Source organism: Lynx rufus, unplaced genomic scaffold, assembly GCF_022079265.1.
Source record: "Lynx rufus isolate CCGP_SWC_20201006 ecotype Redwood Valley unplaced genomic scaffold, mLynRuf1.p SCAF_5, whole genome shotgun sequence".
Lineage (NCBI taxonomy): Eukaryota > Metazoa > Chordata > Mammalia > Carnivora > Felidae > Lynx > Lynx rufus.
In genome coordinates, this window is record NW_025814867.1 from 14,290,821 (window position 1) to 14,316,986 (window position 26,166).

At 36.1% G+C, this 26,166-nt stretch overlaps 1 protein-coding gene across 1 annotated transcript in view; it reads right to left on the reverse strand.

Annotated features, from left to right (window-relative positions):
- The window catches only part of ZCWPW2 (zinc finger CW-type and PWWP domain containing 2), a 144,057-nt gene that overhangs the window by 10,717 nt on the left and 107,174 nt on the right, over positions 1–26,166 (reverse strand). The window contains exons 7-8 of the mRNA XM_047100386.1: positions 5,930–5,988; positions 4,777–4,844 (exon numbers count right to left, since the gene is read on the reverse strand). Of these exons, the coding sequence (XP_046956342.1) occupies positions 4,777–4,844; positions 5,930–5,988 (127 nt within the window). The remainder of the gene's footprint in view (positions 1–4,776; positions 4,845–5,929; positions 5,989–26,166) is intronic.

A 26,166-nucleotide genomic window follows, 5' to 3' on the forward strand; every position in this document is an offset into this window, starting at 1 on the left:
GTTCAAAAGAATCCATGTTTTATTAGAATCTTCTTTGTTGGTAATTTCCTCTTATCTAATACTCGTGAGAAAGAAAGTTTAAAATTCTGCTAGAGCGTTATTAAATAATAGTGTCAAAGTCATGGGAGGTTACGAAATAGAAAATTTTCCCTTTGTTGGTTGTCACTACAGTATTAAAAAACAATTTTTAGTTAACATTTTTCACATCACAGTTTTGTCTACAAAAATAATTTTTCTGTCAGTACTTATCACTTGCCCCAAGTACTTTTTTATTCAGTCAACAAATACCAATTATGTGCCTACAAAGGGCAAGGGACTCAAGAGCAGGCATTGACCAACGAGCCTTCCTGGCCATCATCTCTTCCTAGCCAATCTCAGGTTTTCTCTATGGAAGACTTCTTTACAAACAGTTTGGAAGTAGCTTTCTGATAAGCCATTTGCACACCTTAGAATCAGTTCCTATGTTTAAAAACAAAACAAAAACTGTAGCTGACATGTTAGTTGTGTCCACATAGATATGTGTTCTGTGGTAATTGGTAAAGCGTAAGAACACAGTTTTAATTATTGCATTCTAAACCAGTGCTATTCAAAATTTGATGGGCATAAGAATCACTGGGAGAATTTACTAAAAAAACACATGAATGCAACCCATGTTTACCGAATCAGGATTTTCTAGAGGAATGTACATTTTTATTGAAGCTATTTTGTTTAACGAATTGACTTCTCTTTATGATAGATTTCTTACTAGTAACCTGTTACTGAACAGACAACTACTTGTGGTTATCTTCAGACTGATTCTCCAGTCCCACTTACAGATGTTGTGTTTTCCTACTTTATATTCTGAGTCTATGGAAATTGATACTGACATTTAATGCACTGTTGAGAAGATGAATTTTGAGCTATGCTGTAAAGGAAAAATGGACACAAACATCTTTATATTTCTAAGGCTAGGCTAAAATACAATCAATTTATGATAATGAATGTCATTGCCAAATGGCATTGTAGGCTCTCTGTTTTCAAGTGATCTGGAAAAATATGTACACTGCCTTCTGCTCAAAGGGTAGACAAAGTAATGGATGACTTCATAAATCAACTAGGGTTCATAACACCAACTTGATTGATGTCAAATTCTGCTTCCAGAGCAATGGGAGGTTTGCTTTTCTAAATAGGTATTTCTATATTGTAAACTGACAGAATTCAAAAATAATTCTCAAGAAATAGCAGTTACCGTAATGTACAAACTAGGTTATCAAAATTGGCCAATGATATCCTCCAAAGATAGAGGCAGAATGAATGCCTTTGCTGATTGCATGACCAATCATCTTCTATCAATACTGATTATCCTGTGGTTTCCCTGACTTGTTTCAATTTGCTGTTTAGAGTAAAGTGGTAGCATTACAGTTATTCCATCACTCAGAAAAAGTTTTTTTTAAAAAGGTAAGAAAAATATATCTCTTATACTGAAGTCCATACCTGGATTTTAAAAATGAATTTTTATTAAATAATCTGTGTAGTTTTTCCATTCCTGATAAGAAATAGCTTACTGTTTGTCTCTTAAATAAATCAGTCACTATTTTAAAAGCCTTCAAGGTATACTTATGGGGTTTTCTCCAATCTGTATTTTTCTACTAAATGTTTAAAGAAGCTGTTTATTTCCTTACATACCCCAAAGCTGGTATTGAAAAATATCATCTGAAATAAATTTGCAGGGTCATTTCAATATTGAAATTTTGAAAACATTCTTACAGAAGGAGGCTGAGGAGGAGGAAAAAGTACTTGGTTTTGTTTTGTTATTAAATAACCACAAACACTCCTCTTGTGTGCTTACAATTTAAATGTAGAGATGAGTACAATACAAGTTAGAATGTAATGAAGAAGAGAGCACCATTCCTGGAGACACAAACAGAAATAGGAGGCAAGGAGCTTTCTAGGAAAGGGGCATGTGGGCCAACCCCACCTTTTACCCTAGAGGCTAAAGCTGACTCCAAACCAAGAGTAGGTGGGCAAAGTTTGTCCTGAGCAGCAAAAAATCACTTGTCTCCCTGTCCCCCTTCTACCTCCCAGCCCCAGCCCCTAAGGTCTTCATGCTCCCCTGGGGCTCACCCCATGATCCAGACCTTTCCTAGATTAACCATCTTTTTCCATGCTTATCTATCTCAGGTGGTTGATGAACACATCCTTTGCTAATTTAATAATGAGTGTCATAGATTATCAGTTGGTCTGGGGTAATCTGCCAATCTTTTTTTAAACTTTTATAGACTGTTTACTACCCAAGAATAAAGGAGGTATTTTCTAACAAAAAACAATGATACAACAAAACAAATGACTAAAACCAAAAGACCAAAAGAAATCAAAACCAATTCATTAAGGGGGATACAAAGGGCAATAATGAGATTTTAAAAGTGCCTAGGTCAACTACCAGTACTGTGCCCAACCCCCCTGTATTTCGCTTTAAGTTTCCTGATACTCAAAGCAACCAAGGAAACAGCTGCCACAGTTTGATTAATTTTAAGAAGATATGTGACAAGAGCACCTGGGTGGCTCAGTCGGTTAAGCCTCCGACTTCGCTCAGGTCATTATCTTACGGCTCCTGGATTCAAGCCCTGCACTGGGCTCTGTGCTGACAGCTCAGAGCCTGGAGCCTACTTCGGATTCTGTCTCCCTCTCTCTCTGTCCCTCCCTCACTCATATCCTGTCTCTCTCTCTCTAAAAATAAATAAACATTAAAAAAAGGAAGACAGTGACTGAGAAAAACCATATAACCTCTTAAGTGCCTTAGTTTCCCCATTGATAAAATGGGGGATATAATAATATCTAACTGTTTATCTTATATAGCTCTTGTGAGGGCTAAATAAACTAATATATTCACAGTGTTTAGAACAGTGAAGACACAGAGTAATTGATACAGGTGTTGGTATTATAGATGAATTTTCTTGTCCCTAAACACTGAAAAAAAAAAGAGTTATAGGGACAATACAAATATAGTACATAATATTCCTGGTACTAATTTTCCCCAAAACATAGATATGCTCCACAAGTAGTTATTTCTTAGATTAAATCTATATAGCCATGGGCTACAGTTTAAAATATTTAATGATTTCTATTAATTTTCTATTAATTTCTATTCAATTTTTTTTCTATTAATTTCCAGAAATTCTCTCCTTGTTGGATAAGAGGGCTTCTACTGCATGTCTTTATTACAGATGAAGCAACTGATACTTGGACAGGTAAAGTAGCACTTAGTTAGCTCTCCTCCTGATCTCTAACTAAAGGACAGAGAAAAGAAATGGGTAGAGCTTAAAAATTAGAAAGGAACAGCAAATCTGGGTAGTAGGCTGCTAGGAGACTTTAGCACTTGGGAATGTAAGGAAAGTGGCTTCAAAAAGTGGGGCAGACATTCAAGAAGAAGACGGTAGAATTTTCACTTGATCAAGGACTGATCCTACCTCAGGCTAAGAAGAAAAGGAGTGATATCAGAGACTTAGATCAAGGGATCCATGGAAATATGAGTAGGGGTAAAAAAACTGAGGAGGGTTAATTTACTGAAGAAGAACCACTCTTTCCAGAAGTAGTCAGCTCTTGCAAAGAACACAGTAAACTAGATATTTCTGTTTTTTAGTTGTTCAAAATGTGAAGAAGGAGTAAGACACAGATCAGGTTCACGGTCTGAACAATTAACTACTGAGACTTGAGAGCCATTCAGAATGTGAGACTCCTAAAAGGGTATCAGTGGATATCCATGGAGATGTATTCACCCATTTACACAGAAGAGTGATTTCCAGTCAATGGAGTCATGGCTGTGATGTCCTGGGGTTTCTTCCAAGGTAGCCCATTTGAGTCAGAGGGGGAAAGGATCCCAGCATTGGAGCCCTCAGCTGCAGTGCCAAGGTCTCCTAGTGGGAACTCAGTCCAGGGATGAGCAGACTTTTGCCTTTCCACAGCAATATCTGAACTAATCATGGGAGGCAAAGGGACAACTTGGCCAAGAAAAGGCACCTGAGTTAGCAGGAAAGCAGCAGCGGAATACATTTAAGAAGAGATAGAAACAACCGAATTTTGTGGTGGTTTAGGACAGGAACAAAAGGATTTTTAAAAAAATAACCACTCTGACCTTCTTCTGACTGCTTTCCTTTCTTTTGATAAGACTAAAAATGAATGGCTGATTTAGCCATTTGAAAGGCAGTGCCATAGGACCTGGGGGTGGCCACAAAGGAGAGGGAGTATGGTGCGGGTAACTTCTTGGGGTTTAATGGGCTTTGAAACCTCTTTGCGTGGCTGCCAAAGTTCCATCTTGCAAATAAGCATTTGCCTACTTTTCAAGACTAACAAAAATGAAGGAAGAGTAAAGTGGTTTTGAAAACTTAAACTTTCTCCCCACATTCACCCTACTGTGTTCTAATACCAATGGCAATTAATTCAGCTGGAAGCCCCAAGCTGCTGCTTTTCTTCTTTCTCTCCCATTGGCACCCCTAGGCCCCCAATAATTTTGGAATGGGGAGGTCTGAATTTTAATGTATTGATGTAGGTATTTCCTCCCACAACTGCTGGTGCTTTATTTTTAAAAGAAATTAAATACATGACAGAGCCAAATTTAATGCAAGAGAATAGAAACCCAAAGACAACCCAAATACCTAGTATGAAAATTAATACCAAAATGACTCACTAAGAGTTCTCTTATATGTACATATGCACAACATTTTTTTTCTTCAAAGAACGGCAACTACATTCGGTAGAATTAGAGGTATAAGAACCAGAAGCAGGACAGGCCTTACATACCCACATTTTCCTTTGACATGGCGTCATCTGGACAAACATTTTCGAAAGAGTATTTTAAAATAGGTTTCCTAGAAAAAGGATTTGACAGAATTAGTTTCAAAAGATTAATCACGTATATTTAAATGGCCATTTATGTATATTCATTGATCATTGGAAATTATGAATATATTTCTTTATCTTGAGGTAATTTTCCTTGGTTTTTTTAATACAGTAAGGCAGCATGATGCAGTGAAAAACCAAAGGGGAATAATATTGATCTGAGCCCTCACTAGGTGAAAAGCACTAATGATCTACCAAGTACCTTACATAGGCTTTTTTATGTAATTCTCACCCCGAAAACCTACTAAGTAATTGCTGCTCTCATTTTATAAAGAAACTGAGGCTCTGCAAAATTGAGAAATTTGACAATGTAGGTAATGGTTGAACATGACAGGGCTAAATTCTTTCAGACTGCAAAATCCATGCTTTTTCCACTACCTGTGTCACTGATTTAGAGTTAGAGAACATTTGTTCAAATGTATTTTCTCTAACCATAAGATCTTGAGAAAGCCACCTAATTTCTCTAAGTCATAAAGTTTTCATCTTTTAAATAGAGATGATTATAACATACCCCCTACCTATTTGATGAGGTTACTGTGAAATATAACTAAGATAAGGCAGTAAGTCTTTTTAAAAAAAGGTAATTACTCATCCTCTGAAAAAGGACAAAGAATAAGAGGAGGACTATCATATCAGAGCCAGTATTTGTCTTTGAGCAGGACTACTCTTAATACAGCACTAATTATCATTCATCAAAAAAATAAACTGTATGGTTGGTTCAGTGATAAACACTAAAACTTGTCATTGGTGGCTTATCAATTCATTATAAAGGCCTGTTTCTTGTTTGCACTATTTTAAACTAAACACCTGCTTCTCATATGGTTGCTCACATGATATTAATCTTATACTGTTCTGGTTCAACATATTTATATAAACATAAAGCTTTCTCCATACTTCTAAGACTATTACTTATCACCTTAATTCTTTTAGAAAATTTTAATGCTTCCCTAGAGAAAAAGAATCAAGAATCAGGGGTAAATGTCATAATAATTAAATCTATTACACACACTTCAATTTCATCACAATACTTTTCAATTAAAAAAAAAAACCATACCTTATCCTTCTTCTAAATTTTGGTTTCTTTTTGCCAGTAGTGTTTCTGGAAACTTGCATCTATAAAATAACAACAAAAGGATGAATTAGTTCAAATGAGACTAGATGAGTTCAGTAAGATAATGAGTCCAAATGGCCCAAGTAATTTAGTCCAGAAGAAAAACTCTGACCTGTAGGTCTCAACCACACCTATAACTCTAAGTCAACCACCTCATAGTCACTACAATTACACCAATCTTCTCAACTTCCAGGAATGGTAGACTAATCCAATATGAATTCCCATCTCCCACATCTACTTCCCTTCCTCACTTCACAGACACATAATAATACAAAGTAAAACAATCTTTACATTTTTATACATACATGACCTTTAAAAAAGAAAGAACTATTCAGATGCCAGAAACATGTGGAATGCAAAACTATAGATAGGAACTGACATGGTGAAGGCCTACCAAAAGTATATACCAGGATAGGGCCAAAAGGGCTTGGGATTTTAATGTCTAAGCAAAGATGAGATGAAGGATGTGGAGAAATTGGAACCTCCCTACATTGTTGAAGGGAAGGTGAAATGGTGGAGCCACCCTGGAATATAACTTGATAGTTCTTCAAGATGCTAAATGTAGAATTGCTATGTGATTCAGCAATTCCATTCCTAGGTATGTACCCAAAAGAAACAAAACTATTATGTCCATACAAGAAAATGTACATAAATGTTCACAACATAATTATTCATAATAGTCAAAAAGTAGAAACAACTATCAATGGAGAGATGATATGTGATCTATCCATACAATGGAATATTATTTAACCTTTAAAAACAATGACTAATTATACTGAAAAATACTAAACATGGGTGAATCTTGAAACCATTTTGCTCAGCGAAAGTGAAAAAAGTCAGAACCAAAGACCACATGTTGTAGGATTCCATTTATCCAAAATGTCCATAAATAGGCAAATCCATAGAGACAGAGAAAGATTAGTAGTTTCCAGGGACTAGGAAAAGGTGGGAAATGGGCAGTGACTGCCAATGGGTATGAGGTTTTCTTTTAGGGTGATGAAAAAATGTTCTAAAATTATAAAGTGGTCTTGGTTGCAAAACTGTGATTATACTAAAAACCACTGAATTGTATACTTAAAAAGAGTGACTAAATTACATCTCAATAAAGGTATAATTTTTTCAAAAACTTGGTGACATGGAAAAATGGAAAGTAAAGAGATAGAATATATCAATGACTAGCAAAAGGAACCCAATGTAGCAATATTACTGTTAGAAGAAAGCATAATCAGAGATAAAAAAAAGCTATTACCTAATGCAAAAAGAAACAATCCACCTAGAAAGTATAACAGTTCTGACCTGTCTATACATAAAATCTTAGCCTTAAAATACATAAAGCAAAACAGAAAAGAATTACAAGTAGAAACTGATAAATTTACAGTTAAAATGGGATATTTTTATTTACTTCCCATAAAAAACTTATAAAGCAAAAAAATTAGCAAAGAAACAGGAGAATTCAACAATACAAGTAATAAGTTGAATCTAATAAACACATATAGAAACTGGCACTGAATAATTAAAGAATACATATTGTTTTCAAGCTTGAAACATTTACAAATTTGACCACCTCCTAGGTCACAAAGGAAGCCTCAAAAATAGTAACCGCTGTTTTAGAGCCATATTCACTGACTAAAATACATTAAGAAATCAAACCCCAAAAGATAAGTGAATAAAATTTGTAATCAATTCATAGATGTAGAAGAATTTATACTGTCCCATAAACCTTTCTGTGATAAGAGTTATGATCTATGTCATTTAGGTCAGAGTTCTTGTCTCATATTTTAGTCACTGGTATATGTGACTTAGCTTCTCACTTGGTAGTACATTTGTCTCCATGCCATACCCTGCATGCCACAGGTGCAGATAAAGTGTTCGTGGAACAAATGAATGAGTAAGTGTTCAGACAGAGATACAATAAACACAAATATCACAAGGAGAATACAGTGTCAGTGTTCCCGTCCATTCTGAACTGTCCTGTTTGTCGATTTAGGCTTTTAACGAATTCGTACGATTCACCCTCATTTCCTAAGACAGAACCTCAATGCCACTCTCACCTCTATGTTTGTTACCTTCTTTTATTTGTCTTTTCACTTTTACCTGCTAAAGTGAGCAGTGTCTCAGCCCATTTTGTCTAAATCTTTCATAGTTACACTGATCTTAATTTTACCGATCTTGAATTAAGTATCCACACTGCAAGGGTGGGATTTTTTTTTTTCTAACATACTAAATGTTTAGCAGCTAGCAGAGTGCCATTCATATTGCTATGTTCAAACGCATTAACTATAATGAGATGAAGGTTGAATTTATTAACTCTCAAAACATTATTAAATAGCTTAAATACCTTAATAATCATTCAAGGGAAGTTTGTAAAAAAACACTCAGGGAATTCATATTATTATGATGCCAAAAAAATAGGTGTTTTTTTGTGATCTTCAACCTCAAGTTAATATTCAAATATTTTTTCCACCATTTGTTTTATATATATATGAAAGTAAATAAGGTAAAAAGGTATATGGAACTAGATTGTCTAAATCATTGATCTACATCTCTATAAAGACAATGTACAGCTATTATTTTTAACTCATTATTAAGGATCAGCTTAAATTATGTGCATATTTGAGTTTAAAGTGAAAGCGTTGCTACACGGGGAAATAAGATTAAGGTAACAAAGTACAAACTATTTCATAGGTATTAATAGAAAGAAATACTGTTAAATAGCTACCATAAATCAGGAAGATTTCTGTTAGAGATAATAAATTCCTTCCTGCTTTGTTAAATATTCCACAGTAGCCAAAATGAACTAGTCAGTATCACCAAATGTCCTGTGCTTTCCTGCTCCAGGGCTTTGATAAAATATGACGTGATGGAGAAGAACACTAAATTTGGAATGACAGGATCATGATTTGAATTTAATCCCTGGTACTTATTACCTGTATCACTTTTGGTAAGTCACTGACCACTGGAATATCTAGCAAGAGCCTGGTATGAAGTCGACACTTAACAAATATTTTCCAACTAAATGGCTATTCTGCATTTCAGGATATTCTTTTACAACTACTGCTTAAATAAATAAATAAATAAATAAATAAATAAATAAATAAATACCTCAGAGCATTTAGGGGTAAGATGAAATTAAATACCATGCCAGAAAGTATCTAACAGTACTCAACAATTAGTCTATGTTTGATCATTGTTTGTTTAACCTATTAGACTACTCCACTGGATTAGTGTCAGAATTCTATCCTTTTTCCTTAAAGCATATGACAAATGGAACTTATTAGCACTTGGGTATGGTTGGACTTATGGTCCATTCGTTCCCCAAGGTTGCCATAACAAATTACCATGAACTTGGTAAAGCATCAGAAATTGATTTTGTTATAGGGCTGTAGGATAGAAGTATGTCTCTTATGGACAGACTCTTTTGTGTGTGTGTGTTTGAAAAAAAAATGTTTATTTATTTTGAGAGAGAGAGAGAGAGAGAGAGAGAGAGAGAGAGAGAGAATGAGGAGGGGAGGGGCAGAGACAGAGAGATAGAGAATCCCAAGCAAGCTCCACACTGTCAGCACAGAGCCCAATATGGAGTTTGATCCCACGAATCAGGAGATCATGACTTGAACTGAAATCAACAGTCAGATGCATAACTGACTGAGCCACCCAGGTGCCCCTGGACAGACCCTTAAGGACAATTTCATTGGGTTAGGATTCACCTAATTCAGGATGATTTCATATAAAAATCCTTACCTTAATTACATCTGCAATGATCCTTATTCCAAATAAGGTCACATTCTGAGGTTCCTGATACTTTTGGGGGCTGCTATTCACCCACAAGTAGATACTATAATCTTTATCTATTCCACCCCTTCCACTTCTCTTCCTGTGTTACACTGCTGATTCTCCTATGTCGTTGAGCCCCAGGCTATTCAGAGTCAGGACCACCATGTGAGAATCAGCAACAACTGAGAGTTTGTTAGACATGCAAATTCTTATGTCCATCCTAGGCCTACTGTGGGGTCCAGAAATCCATATTTAAATAAGCTATTCAGATGACTTGTATGCAAACTGGAGTTTTTCAGGCATTAGTCTATCTAGCCCACACCCATCCATACAAATATGTTATATATTGTCATTGATTATAAGGAAACCAAAGCAAGTATTAATTGTTTTCTTGTTAGATCTAAAAAAAACAAGAGACATACATAAAGAGGGCAAATGCCATTTACTGCGAAAAAACGTGTGTGTGTGTGTGTGTGTGTGTGTACATATATATAATGATAATTAGGATTACTGGCTTGAATTGCAAGTGATAGAAGTGCCTCTAATTGCCAAGATCAGATAATCCATAGGAACTGTGTTTACATCAGATTTATATAATCTTCATAAAGTGACTTGACATTGTCCATTTCCTTAAATCACTATTCATCTAAATGAAAATCATTTTATTTTTAAGAAGAACAAGTTTGTTAGCTGTGTTAAATCTGAGGACATAGAATTTTGATTCAGCATTTTATGCTCATAGAAGACATAAATATGTTTTGTAACCTTCCATTAATTATCAATGATCACTAAAGAGATGCTTACTTTGACAGAATTTCCAAACATGAATCTGTGCCTTGAATAATGTACACAAACTCCTTGTCAAAAGTTATCATATAGAAGGAAATGCCAATATTCTCATTTCCCTTTGGAAAATCTACTGGGAAAGTATGCTTGGAATAAGGATGAAAACCAGTTTTATGCAGCATTGTAAGTGGTGGTTATTACTTAATCTGAGTATCTGGAGAGTACAAATAATAAAGTTAAGTCTTCAGACCTAGATAATGATTGTTTTTCAATCTTCTTTGAAAAGGGGGAAAGTTAAATAATCATTTTCTAGCTCTATTTTAAACACGATTTTAATAGAATACAAATCTAGTGCTTCTTACATAAATGTCAGTCAATTACCATATGTTCCAGTCCAGTCACTCTCACTAGAGTTCAGTATTCCTGCAAGATTTGGACAATATCAGAGATCAGTCCTTGGCAATATGATTTATAAATATCTTGCTGTCCCCTGCACTATCTTTAGCCATGTCTAAGTTCTCACTAAAGTACTGAGGATTTCTCTGCTTTGAGGGGCTTAGCAGAGAAAACACTGGAGTGTGTACTCAAGCAGTGAGCTGAGACACAGGAGAATATTTTCCCTAAAAATAGAAGTTGACCACTAGACCACCTTAAATAGAAGGCATGAAAGACTTTCTATTAACACCTCCCAATCCTGGCTGAGGATACAAGTAACAGCATACTTCAAGAAACTAGCCACTTCACTGACAATTTTTAAAGTCTTGGACTTAATTTTTTTAATAGTTTTTGACTATCTATAGCTGGGATATAACACATAAATTCACTATGGTTTTTAAAAAAATAGGAAAGATTTCAATTATATCTATAAAGAGATTAAGAATACTAAAAGCCAATAAAAACAGGGTGTCTAGGGGCGCCTGGGTGGCGCAGTCGGTTAAGCGTCCGACTTCAGCCAGGTCACCATCTCGCGGTCCGTGAGTTCGAGCCCCGCGTCGGGCTCTGGGCTGATGGCTCAGAGCCTGGAGCCTGTTTCCGACTCTGTGTCTCCCTCTCTCTCTGCCCCTCCCCCGTTCATGCTCTGTCTCTCTCTGTCCCAAAAATAAATAAACGTTGAAAAAAAAATTAAAACAAAAAAAAACAAAAAAAAACAAAAAAAAAACAGGGTGTCTAGAGACTCAAAGACCCCCATGAAAAGCAGCACTTATGTCACAGTTGTTTATCTGATTAAATGGTACCAGTAAATTAGATTATTTCATCTCTATCTTGATATTCTAAGAATCCAAGTCAGTTGCAAACAATTCCTATTTGCACATAGTTTTTCCTAAAGCAAGAGGAATGTTAGGATAACATAGAGTCTCTAAGGAAGACTTCCCAGAATTGACATACAGGCCTACCTTGAAGATATTATAGGTTCAGTTCTAGACCACCGCAACAAAGTGAATATTGCAATGAAGTGAGTCAAATTAATTTTTTGGTTTCCCAGTGCATGTAAAAATTATATTTACACTATACTGTAGTCTATTAAGCATACAAGAACATTATGCCTATGAAAACAATGTACATACCTTAATTAAAATACACTTTAGGGACACCTGGGTGTCTCTTAAGCACCCGACTTGGTTTTGGATAATGATCTGACAGTTCATGAGCGAGTCCCACATAGGGGTCTGCGCTGACAGGGTGGAGACTTCTTGGGATTCTCTCTCTCCCTCTCTCTCTGCCCCTCTCCCACTTGCATGCGCACATGCATGCTACCCCCTCTCAAAATAAATAAACATTAAAAAAACACTTTATTGGTAAAAAATGCTAATCATCACCTGACTTTTCAGTGAAACCTCATCTTTTTCCTGGTGGAGGGTCTTGCCTCAATGTTGACGGCTGCAGACTGATCACAATAGTGACTGTTGAAGGCTGAGATGGCTGTGGCAATTTCTTAAAATAAGGCAACAATGAAGTTTGCCACATCAATTGACTCTTCCTTTCACAAACAATTTCTCTGTAGTATGTGATGCTGTTTGATAGCATTTTACCCATAACGGAACTTTCAAAATTGGAGTCAATCCTCTCAAACCCTGCCACTGCTTTATCAGCTACATTTATGTACTATTCTAAATCCTTTGTCATCATTTCAACAATCTTCACAGCATCTATGCCAGGAGTAGATTCCATCTCAAGAAACCAGTTTCTCTGCTCATCCATAACAAGCAACTCCTCAATTGTTCAAGTTTTATCATGAGATTACAGCAATTCAGTCCCACCTTCAGGCTCCACTTCTAATTCTAGTTCTTTTGCTATTTCCACTATATCTGCAGTGACTTTCCCCAGTGAGGTCTTGAATAACTCAGTGTCACCCATGAGGATTATAATCAACTTCTTCCAAACTCCTGTTAATGTTGATATTTTGACCTCTTCCCATAAATCACAAATGTTCTTAATGACATTTAGAATGGTAAATCTTTCCCAAAAGGTTTTCAATTTACTTTGCCCAGATCCATCAGAGGAATCACCCTCTATGGCAACGATAGCCTTTTGAAATGCATATCTTAAATAATAAGACTTGAAAGTTGAAATTACTCCTTGACCCATGGGCTACAGAACGGATGTTGAATTAGCAGGCGTGAAATCAACATTACTGTCATCGTACACCTCCATTATAGCTCTTGGGTGACTGTATTCATTGTCAATGAGCAGTAATATTTTAAAAGGAATCATTTTTTCTGAGCAGTAGGTCTCAACAGTGGGCTTCAAATATTCAGTAAAACATATTGTAAATAGATGTGCTGTCATCCAGGCTTTGTTGTTCCATTTATAGAGCACAGGCAGAGCAGATAATTTAGCATAATTCTTAAGGGCCCTAGAATTTTTAGACTGGTAAGTGAACATTGGCTTCAACATTGGAAAGCCACCAGGTACAATAGCCCCTAAGAAGAGAGTCAGCCTACCCTTTGAAGGTTTGAAGCCAGGCACTGACCTCTCTCCAGCTATGAAAGTCCTAGATGGCATCTTCTTCCACTATATATAAGGCTATTTCATCTATAGCGAAAATCAGTTGCTTAATGGAGCCACCTTCATAAATTATGCTAGCTAGATCTTTTAGATAACTTGCTATGGCTTCTACATCAGCACTTACTGCTTTACCTTGCAATTTTATGTTATAAAGATACCTTCTTTCCTTCAACCTTATGAACCAATCTCTGCTAGTTTCAACTGTTTCCTCTATAGCTTCCTCACCTCTCCAGCCTTTGTAGAATTGAAGACAGGGCCTGGATTAGGCTTTGGCTTAAGGGAATGTTATGATTGCTTTGATCTTCTATCCAGAGCACTAAACTTTCTACATATCAGCAATAAGACTGTTTTATTTTCTTATCATTCATGTGTTCAATAGAGTAGCATTTTTGATTTCCTTCAAAAACTCTTCCTTTGCATTCACAACTTGGCTGTTTGGTATAAGAGGCCAAACCTTCGGCCTGTCTCAGCTTTTGACAGGCCTTTCTCATTAAGCTGAATCATTTGTAGCTTTGGATTTAAGGTGAGAGACATGTAATTCTACCTTTCACTTGAACACTGAGAGGCCACGATAGGGCTATTAACTGGCCTAATTTCAATACTGTGCGTTTCAGGGAATAGGGAGGCCCAAGGACAGGGATGGTAGACAAAGAGGGTAATGGATGGTCATTGGAGCAGTCAGAACGCGTTTACCAATTAAGTTTACTGTCTTACACAGGCATGATTTCTGACACCCCAAAACAATTACAATAGTAACATCAAAGGTCACTGAACACAGATCAGTGTCACAAATATAATAATAATGAAAAAGTTTAAATATTGCAAGGATTACCGAAATGTGACACAGAGACAGGCAGAGAACAAATGCTGTTGGCAAATTGGCGCCAATAGACTTACTCAATGCAAGGTTGCCACAAATCTTCAATTTGTTAAAAAACACAACGTCTGTGATGTGCAATAGAAAAAAGTGCAATGAAATGAGGTATGCCTGCATTTCAATTAAATGCTAAAAAAGCTGATGCGTGAGAGCATCCAATGGTTATAGTACCCATATTACACCTTTGTTCTGGATAAAAGAATGAACATTGAGAGCTTCATTATCTGTTTCTTTGCTCCATCAGCTTGAGTGGTAAAGATAACCAGCCTGATTCTTTGACCCATGGACACTGTCAAATCTTCTGAGCCTTTATCCTCAGCATTGTGCAAAAGAAGATGATCTCTCTTCTATGTTGGAATACATAGACTCTACACAAGAGCATAATTTAAAAAAAATATTCTTTAAGAAATTTTGTCTAGATCCAAGTCTTTAAATCAACTCTCTGAGGATTTCAGAAGTTGAAATGGAAGACATTCTTGCACTTACATTCATGGGAGGGCATGGAGGATATATCTCCCTTTAATCTGTATGACTATGTATGTCCCCCCTATGTAGGGGGCATACAGATTTAAGATGTGTGCCTAATATATGTATTTCATGATACAGCAAATTATTTTGGGATCAAAGTGAAGGTATTAAATACACAAGCAAAAAGAAAGATAAATATCATTTCAAAGTCATTATAATTTTAAGGGATTAAAAGGTAATAATTTATAGGTCTTCAAGAAGGCAAGAGGGTTGCATTGTCTAATATAAATGAAAAGTTGGAAGGCTTGTTGGAAGAAGCCAAATGTTTATAAATTTGAAATTACAGATGAATTCTAATACGTTATGAGTAAATTCTCCTAATTTTCACTGACATTTTATTTTTTCCAATGATAACTCTTTCCCTTTGCAAATAGAAAAACAGTAGTTATTACTATTAGGCATAGAAAGATCATTTAATATCTAGTGCAATACCTACAGTCTATAAAATACAAACTCATTATTCAAATTCCTATTATACATTAAATCAATAACCACTCTCTATTTATTACTAACATTGTTTTTGGTTTTAATGGAATGGGATAAGGAAGGTGATGGTGGATGAGACATATTCCAAGCCTTAGAAGAAAAACAGATTCATCTTGTATATAGGTTGATGTTGGAGACGTGACCGATGGGTCTCTGAATCAGAAAGAAAAGATAATACTTGTAATGAATATAATCAGCAAAATAAGTGGAAGAAAGCTGCATAACATAACCTTTAGTTCCAAATAACAAAAAGGACAATACCTAGAAACTTCATGTGATAACCAGGACTCAACATGAAGAGATTTTTGTTCTTAACAAAAGAGCAATCACATTTTGTAGAATTATCTCTATTGCCTTCTGGCTCAACATTAAAATATAGAGTAGAAAACAGAGAGAGTAATAGTTGAAAAGTTTTGAATTTTTTTAAGTATGTAAGAACTCAAATTCCAAGTGAATTAATATTTTGAGTGAATGTTTAAATGGGTATTATGTACACAGAAGCAAAAACTATTCTGTTCAACACTTCTATTATTTTAGTGTCAACATTCAAAAATGATACTTTTTGTTTGTTTTCAGTAATTGGGACAAAAACAATTCTTAAAAGAGAAAATTACTGATAAACATAAATTTCTGTTTACCAAGTACCACATCTGCATAACAAACCTTGAATTTTCTCAGATAATCACTGCACTGGAAAAATTACCGGTTTAAGAAGGCATCACCAATATTCCTCTCCACTTGCACCTTCTACAGCACCCCTGAGAACTACAACCCCAACAACAACAGGCAGCCCAACAGCCCTGAGATGGTAAAGATGCCTTGAATAGCCAGCTGCTAGCCAACATATCTTCCACAGCAAGCAAGCCCCGTGAACTTGGAGAATAGCATGCATGACCTTCACACTAGGGCACTGTTGCTTCATCTCCAGGGAAGATAAGGCACATTTTCCCCCTATCCCCCAACTCCCACTGACCATCTTATTAGAATGACAAGGAGACAAATTTGGCTAAAGTCAGATCCATGGACTGAAAGTCAAAGCAAAGAAAGAGTTAGGCAAATATTTAAGTCCCAAAGTAAACTTTGTTCAAAAATTTAAGGAGCAAATATAATCATTCACACCAGAAAACAGGTACTCTGAGTCAAGGGATCTTTGTTTGCTCTCATAAGTGGTATATAAAAACCTCTGGGGAGCGTCTGGGTGGCTCAGTTCTTTGAGGGTCCAACTCTTGATTTTGGCTCAGGTCATGATCCTAGGGTCATGGGATTGAGCCCCACATCGAGATGGGTGTGGATGCCTGCTTAGGATCCTCTCTCCCTCCCTCTCCCTCTCTCTCTCTCTTTCTCTCTCTCCCTCCCTCCCTCCCTCCCTCCTTCCCTCCCTCCCCCTCCGCCACTCTCCCCAACTGGTGCACTCTCTCTTGCTCTCAAATTTAAAAAAAAAAAAAAAAAAGCTCTGGATATCCAAGATCAATCCATTTTCCAATTTTAGTATTTTACTGCTAATAGTTACCTATAGAACTCCCATAGATTGTAATTCAAGATAAAGAGGGAAATCTTACAAACTAATTAAGCATTTTAGTTATTAATTTACTAAAGAGTATCTTGTTAAAAACCAGGGGCACCTGGCTGGCTCAATCGGGGGACCATAAAACTCTTGATTTCAGAGTTGTGAGTTTGAGTCCCATGTTGGGAATAGAGATTACTTAAAAACAAAATCTTAAAAAAAAAAAATCACTTCCCTGGAAGTCTATTTCACAACACTGCTTTATAGTGGTACAGGATAATTGGAATTAATATAAAAAGATGATTTAAAGTGATAAATGGATGATTTTCTACATTAATATATATTTATATGTATTTGAAAAATGCAAATGCACAACAAAATAGTACAATTACATTGTAAAATTTAGATTAGGAAATGTTTTGGGGTGATAAAAATATATTCCTCTTTTTTTAAAAATATATTGATTTTGGGAGGGAGCGCAGGCAGGGGAGGGGCAGACAGAGGGGGACAGAGGATAGAAGTGGGCTCTGCAAGGACAGCAGGGAGCTGGATGTGGGGCTTGAGCTCACAAACCGGGAGGTCATGACCTGAGCCGGTAGTCTGACCCTCAGCAGACTGAGCCACCCAGGTGCCCCTATATTCTCTATTTTGATCAGGGATGGTAGTTACAGGATTGTATACACTTAAAAACTCATGAAACTCTACACTTAAGATCTTCCATTGTGTTTAAATTTTACCTCAATCAAAAATTAAGAAAAATGTAAGTCAAATGAAGAAAACTGTAGTAACTAACAATATAGAAAATGGCAAAATGGTGATAGAATACCTGAATGATTCAAGTTTGGGGAACACTGGCCTATCTATGGAAAGGTGAACGACACCCACAATGAATCCAAAAGGAAACCAAATGAGTTTTGAATTCTGACTGTGACTCTTCCCAAGGGGTTCTTCTGCTTACTATTCTTTTCAGAGATTTCTCTCTGCCTGGGGCTAGAAGCCAGCAGTAAGGATCTATTATAATATTTATCTTTGGGGAAAGATGCATATAAAGCTAGTGAATCAAGTGAGTTGCAGTACATGAATTCCATATTAACAGCAAGCTTATTAATTAACACAAATATTTAGACATCTAGTCATAAAATATAAGCAACTTATACTGAAACTGGGCTAATGAAAATTTTCTGCTTTAGTATAAAGAATTTTTGCAATAATTTTAGGGGAAAATATTTTTTTCATCAGAAAATACAATAGCCTAATTTCCTCATACAGAAATGTATAAATCAAGAGAGTGATCATTAATTTTGTCTTTCAAAGTGTTACAAGTTAAAGTCTTGGCATTAATAGTGCTCGCTTCGGCAGCACATATACTAAAGTCTTGGCATTAATAAAAGCAAAGTGTTAGGAAAAAAAGATACCATACATGCACATTATAATCTCTGTATATAAGCCAAATTAGAAAGCCAAATGACAAAGAGATCCTTTTCCAATTAGTAACAATATCTGAGATAGCCTTAATTAGAAATATATAAAATTTTACACTAAAAAAAAACTAAAGAGAAATGAATAGACAGTTATGTTTCTGCATGCGTTTATTTAGTATTATAAACATGTACTTTTTCCCTAAATTAATACAGAGATTTTCTACAATGCCAATCATCATCTCAACAGAATTCTTCTTGGGACTTCACTAAATAACTCTAAAGTTCATTTGTGTGTAGTTGAAGCTATTTAAATTGTGCCTTTATTGGGGCGCCTGGGTGGCTCAGTCGGTTAAGCGGCCGACTTCGGCCCAGGTCATGATCTCGGGGTCCGTGAGTTTGAGCCCCGCGTCGGGCTCTGTGCTGACAGCTCAGAGCCTGGAGCCTGTTTCAGATTCTGTGTCTTCCTCTCTCTGGCCCTCCCCCGTTCATGCTTTGTCTCTCTCTGTCTCAAAAATAAACGCTAAAAAAAAAAAAAAAATTTAAATTGTGCCTTTATTGGGGCTGCTAAAGGAAAGGCAAGATAGGGTAGGGTGAACTGTTCAGGATTGGCTAGTTTGAATAATTCTGGAGGGCTCTGGCCTAATTGTGCCTTTATTGGGGCTGCTAAAGGAAAGGCAAGATAGGGTAGGGTGAACTCTTCAGGATTGGCTAGTTTGAATAATTCTGGAGGGCTCTGGCCTATGGGAATGGTCTCCAGTTGCCTGGTACTTGATTCTGGGATGATTTAGGGCAATGGAAATAATGGCTTCATGTTTCAGAGTTTGGTAAGAAGGTGGTTGAGGGATACGGTTTGGGACTGGTTGGTTTGCCTATGAAAGATGTACCCTTTGCTACCTAAAAGGGGCAGTCCTTCGCCCACTAGAAAGGTTTTTTTAAATGGCAATACATCATAATATACAGAAAACAGAAATATACATACATACACACACATATACACAGACACAATACAATCTGAAAAAGTAAACAGACAAAAACCAGGAAAACAATTTTTGAAAAATTACAGTCATGAAGGATCACGAATTCACACATTACAGATAAACAATAATTAAAGCAATTTGAAATCTGTTTTAAGACCAGATAGATTGGGGCGCCTGGGTGGCTCAGTTGGTTGAGGATTTGACTCTTGATCATGGCTCAGGTCATGATCTCACGGCTGGTGATTTCAAACCCTGCCTTGGGCTCTGTGCTGACAATGCAGAGCCTGCTTGGGATGCTCTCTCTTCCTCTCTCTCTGCCCCTTCCCTGCCTGTGCTGGTGTGTGCATGTTCTCTCTCTTTCTCTCTCTCTCTCTCTCTCAAAACTAAATAAATAAACTTAAAATACAGAGACCAGATAGATGAATAGATATAGAAATAGGTATTTTGACATGTTAAGTGTTTATGAAGAAGATATATTATACATTATAAAGAAGATTCAAAACAGTAAAGAAGGGAAAGATTACTTGTTAGTCAATAAATGGTATCGGAGGGACACCTGGGTGGCTCAGGTTAAGCATCCAACTCCTGGTTTTGGCTCAGTACATGATCTCATGGTTTCATGAGTTCAAGCCATGTGTCAGGCCCTGCAATGACACTATGGAGCCTTCTTGGGATTCTCTCTCTCCCTCTCTCTCTACCCCTTCCCCACTCATACTGTCTCTGACTCCCTCAAAATAAATAAACTTAAAAAAAAATTAAATGAATGGTATTGGAATAACTAGCAGTATAGGGGAGGAAAAATGTCTTTTCCTCTATCTTTCTAAGTTCTCAGTTGGGGCCCCTGTAACAAAAAAAATAGATTAACAAGAGAAAAGCATACGGATTTATCTAATTTAAGTTTTATGTGACCTAGGAGCCTTCATTAAGAACATGAAGACCCAAAGAAGCAGTTAAACTTGAGAGTTTTTATGCTACGCTTGAAGAGTGGAAGGTCATGGGAATATGTGACAGGACAGGAAAGGGTAGGAGCTAATTGCAGTAAACTGTGGGAAGCAGTAAGGCTTATTCCCTCAGATTCCTCTTGGGCTCCCTTTGTCTTCAGAGGCAAGAATGCTCCTTTTCTTCGAGTCTAGGGATGACATCTCACATGAGGCTCTTATAACCTGCTCCAAGGAAAGTCAGAAAATCCTTCCTGCACCTGCCATTTCACAAATTCCTTCCGCTTGAAATACTCAATATACCAAGATGCCATATTTGGGAGTAGCATGTCCCGAACCCCATCATTAGCAACTTGTGTAAAATTTTTACACCCTATTCTCACACCTCATATAAAAATAAATCCATATTCCCATAATAATAGGAAAATGCATAAAGCTATGAAATGCATAAAGGACATAGCACTGTGCTTTGCGCTTTACACAAATTGTCAGAGCAGTCTTACTTTGCAATACTTCCATTCTTCCCACTTACCAGGAGGAGACTGAGAGCTTAGAGGTAAGCAGCTAACTTAAGACCACACTGCTAGAAGGTGACAGAGCCAGGATACCTTGACAGTCTACCTCTAGAGGTCCTCTTCCGTACTCACTCTACTGCATTAGTATCTATGAAGTCTATGCTAAGTAATAAATAAAAAATCTCAGAAATGTAGATGTGAGCACACCACATACAAATACTTCTGTATTTCCAGGAAAAAAAATGACAGAAAAGCAAGCATATATTGAAACTATGACAAAAAATTAATATTTTCATTACTAGTATATAAAATGTTCATCTAGGGGTGCCTGGGTGGCTCAGTCGGTTAAGTGTCTGACTTCAGCTCAGGTCATGATCTCACAGTCTGTGAGTTCGAGCCCCACGTCAGGATCTGTGCTGACAGCTCGGAGCCTGGAGGCTGCTTCAGATTCTGTGTCTCCCTCTCTCTCTTCCCCTCCCCTGCTCATACTCTGTCTCTCTCTGTCTCAAAAATTAAAAAAAAAACATTTCAAAAAATTAAAAAATAAAAAATAAATAAAATGTTCATATAAATTTGTAAGAAAATATTAAGAACTCAGGCACAATTTACCTCAAGTCAAAGAAATGCAAATTAAAAGAATAAAGTATGATGTACCCTGGCAACAAAATCTTTATGTAATAACACCTGTTGATGACTGTGGCGTTTGCATGCACTGCTGGTGAGACTGAACAACCTGACATGTTCCTATTTATTGTCCTAGGGATCTTTCTACTGGGAATTATCAGAAGGAAACAAAACATGTGGTGGGAAAGGAAGCAATATTCACAGAGATTTGCATCAAAGTGTGACCAACTGCAATAGGAGAAAGATGAAATGAATCATAACATATTTTAATAAAGGGCAGTCTTTTAAATCATGTCACAAAAGCTCTAAAGTCCTAAAAGAAAAAGTTTTACTACATATAAGCACAGCAAGAGAACTAGAAAAAAACTTAAAAGGCAAACCGAAAAAATGTTTGCAGCATATTAACAAAGTATTAAGGATCAATAACTAAAAAGAGCACCTACAAATCGAGAGAGAGAGAGAGAGAAAGAGAGAGAGAGAGAGGCCAGCCTATGGAAGAAACGGGCGGGAGTATAAATAGGCAGTTTTCAGAAGAAATATAATGTCCAATAAGAACATTAAACAATGCTCAACTTCATTAAAATAAAAAAAATAAGTAACAGCAAATGAAAGTAACAATGACATGTTTTTCACCTTTTAAATATTGGCAAATATGTAAAGATTGGTGATATCTAAAGCTGGCAAGAGAGTGAGAAAAGCATTGGTAAGAATATTCAGATATAGCTGTTTTGAAAAGAATTTGACAGTACTTTACTAGAATTTTTAACTTTTATTTGGAAATAATTTTAGAATTGCAGAAAATTGCATATTAGCTCAAAAGAGTTCCCATATATCCTTCACCCTGCTTCCCCTAATGTTGTTAACATTACACATATCATAGTACAATTATCAAAACAAAAAATTAACATTGCTATAAAATTCTTAACTAAATAAAGATCTAATTCAAATTTCATCAGTTTTTCCATTGATGTCCTTTTTTTTTGTTTCAGGATCCAACTAGGATTACACATTACGTTTGGTTGTTATGGCCTTTTGTTTCCTTCAATATGTAACAATATTTCAATCTTTCCTTATATATAACCAGATTTTAAACACCCACATCATTTACCCGAGCAATTTCACTTATAGGAATTATTCTGTTGAAATTTGGGCACAAATGTGCAAAAATGGACAAGGATGCTTATTTCCAGATTTCAAAATCCTGAAATGTTAGAGGTGAAGTAACAAGCGGGAAGAAAATGACTTATCCTTTCCACTTTAAACACTTTTGTATTCCTTGGTATTTTTTCCCTAGTATGTATTACATAAGTTTATAATAAAAATACAATAAAACAAATTATAAAGAAAAAAGACTGTTAATGGCTAGAGTTGGCATGTTAAAGCAGTCTCGATATTCTCTTACACTAATAACAGGACAGTAATTGGTAAAATAACGGGGAATATTTTGGATGGGAGATGTTTAACAATTTGGCAAAATTCAAAATGTGCCTACTCTTTGAAACAGCAAGCCCTCTTCTAGAAATTTTTAGTGTAGAAATATTTACAGAAACATTTAAAGAGGTTTGTATATACTGATGTTGCTGCATTTTTATTTATAATTTTACTAATTCAGAATCAACCTAAATGTCCAAGAGAGTGTTCTACATGAAGACATTTCCATAAAATTATATGCAATGCTACTGGGTAAGACCTGGTAAATCTCTGACTTGAAAAGATGTCCAAAATATATTATTACTATTATTATTATTATTAATATTAATATTTATTTATTTTTGAGACAGGGAGACAGAGTGTGAGCAGGGGAGGGGCAGAGAGAGGGAGACACAGAATCCAAAGCAGGCTCCAGGTTCTGAGATGTCAGCACAGAGCCCAAAGCAGAGCTCTAACCCATGAACTGTGAGATCCTGACCTGAGCCAAAGTTGGACACTTAACCGACGGAGCCCCCCAGACGCCCCCACAATATATTATTGAATGAAAAAAGTTTAATTCATTTATGTTAATAAAGTACATATATGTATACATATACATATTTTATTTATTCATAAGCATTTATTTGTGCACACGATACCTATATCTATACACACATAAAGTATATAAAACTATTAACAGTTGCTTTTCTTTTAAAATTGAAATTATAGGGGCGCCTGGGTGGCGCAGTCGGTTAAGCGTCCGACTTCAGCCAGGTCACGATCTCGCGGTCCGGGAGTTCGAGCCCCGCGTCGGGCTCTGGGCTGATGGCTCAGAGCCTGGAGCCTGTTTCCGATTCTGTGTCTCCCTCTCTCTCTGCCCCTCGCCCGTTCATGCTCTGTCTCTCTCTGTCCCAAAAATAAATAAACGTTGAAAAAAAAATTTTTTTTTAAAAAATAAAATTGAAATTATAGCTGGGAAAGGGTTTATACCTATTTTTTGTGTTTAAAAAATTTTTTTAAATACTTATTTATTTTTGAGGGAGAGACAGTGCTTGAGTGGGGGAGCAAGCGACATAGAGAAAGGGAGACACAGAATCTGAAGCAGGCTCCAGGCTCTGAGCTGTCAGTACAGAGCCCAAAGCAGGGCTTGAAACCATGAAACATAAGATCATGACCTGAGCTGAAGTCGGACGCTAAAGTGACTAAGTCACCCAGGTACCCCTATTTTTTGTTTTTTTCACAATGCTACTTCTCTAATTAAAAACAAAACAAAACAAAACAAAAAACTCTTAAAAGTAATAAGAATGGTAAAACAACATGAAAAAGATTTGTGATATAATGCATAAATGAAAACAATAATGGTACATTACTCAATGATTAAAGCCATGCAAATAAACATATGCATATAGAAATAACTGTAAACAAATGCATAAAATTAATTAAAAATTATAGTTGAGGGGATGGATTTTGGATGATTTAAAAATTCTGTTCTCCAAATACAATGTTCTTATATTACTTCGAAAAAAATTGTATTATGATTAAAATGTTGGACTTCCTTAAAAAAAAGACTTTTACATAATCTTAACTATCTAATAGACTATGATGCTATTATAAGTCTGAAAATTTTAAATATTCTTAAATCCTTCCTATTTCTAAGAAGAAATTAGAGAAGTACTAGGCATTTATTAAACAAGTACCTACAAAATGTAGCAAACTCTATGCTGTTTTAATTGCTTTTCATGTTAACCTTTATAACAACCATACAAGGTAATTCTTATTGTTCCCAAATCAGAGATTAATCCAATGAGGCACAAAGATGTTAACTTGCCTAAGGTGACACAACTAAGTAGCAGAACTAGCCCTTGAAAGCAGATCTGGTTCATTCATAAGTTCCTACTCCTTCTACCGCAATATACTGTTTCCTGAATCTTCGTCTTTTATATTCAAACATCTCGCAGAACTGTAACAGGCAACACCATCAGCTACTCCACCATCTTCCCCATACACTACTATTTTTATTCTTTTATTTCTTTATTTCTTGGGCCAAGTGACCCAGATATTTACTCTGGTCTGCACAAGTCCTTTGACATTCTGAAAGTATTTACTGAGCTGTTATAAATATTTCATGGAATATTAGAGCAGGAAGGGACTTAGGAGACAATCCAGATCTTCCCCTTCTTTTTTTTTTTTTTTTTTTTTTTTTTTTTTTTGCAAGCGGAACTCAGAGGTAGGTGAGACTTACTCTAATTCTTTTTCATTCAGACTGCTGCCATTGGGCAGAGCAGTGGTCAGGTGAAAAGGTGTGGGCACCTTTACTACTCACCTCTATCTTAACATGTGGCTGAAGAGCTAAAAGAAGGGGCCTATGGGAATGGCAGAGGCTTGCAGATAGAGCTCTCATACTTGACCCAAGAAGCACTTTCCTAATAGGCACTTAGGAACAGTATTCAAGGTGGGAACATTCTTATACCTTGGTTCAAACAGGTTGTAGAGACTGCCACTACAACTCAGCACAGGCCAACACCTAACTTTGACAACTTATTCCTCAAGGTCATTTCATGATTCAAGGGAGGCAAGTGACACTGGTTAGCTTTAATCTATCAAGCCCATTTGGGGAATTTATCCTATAAAAATAATGGCATCAGTATTTTAAAATATACGCATAAAGATGTTTATTAAAGCATTGCATGTAGCAGTATCAAACCACAACAGCAACTTGAAAAACTCCCAAACATTCATCAATATAGAGCTCACTGATTAAAACTGATATATCTGTTATGGTATGCTATGTAGAAGGCTAAAAACAGATCTGTATCTGCTTAAGTAGTTAAATCTGTAGAATAATATATATAATAAGATCTCATTGTTGTAAAAACAAGACAATCACAAAGCATTTATACATGTACATATATACCTCTGTTTATATAAATAAAGAAAATAGACTATTAAGACTTGCAACCCAGGGTAAGGGGCTGTACAGAAAACTACCTTACTTGTTTTTATCATTCATCTTTGTAATGTAATTTTTGCAGTGGTGAACATCCCTATGCCTATTTTCTTTATTCATTAACCATAGACAACAATGATTACCTCACATAATTGTTGTTGAATCAAATGAAGTAATGTATGTGTATCCCTGGCCTTTGTAGGCACTTAATACATCATACTGTTATTTTTAAAAATTTTTATTTATTTAATTTTGAGAGAAAGACAGAGCACAAGCAGGGGAGGGGCAGAGAGAGAAGGAGATACAGAATCTGAAACAGGCTCCAGGCCCTGAGCTGTCAGCACAGAGCCCGACCCGGGGCTCAAATGCATGAATGCGAGATCAGGACCT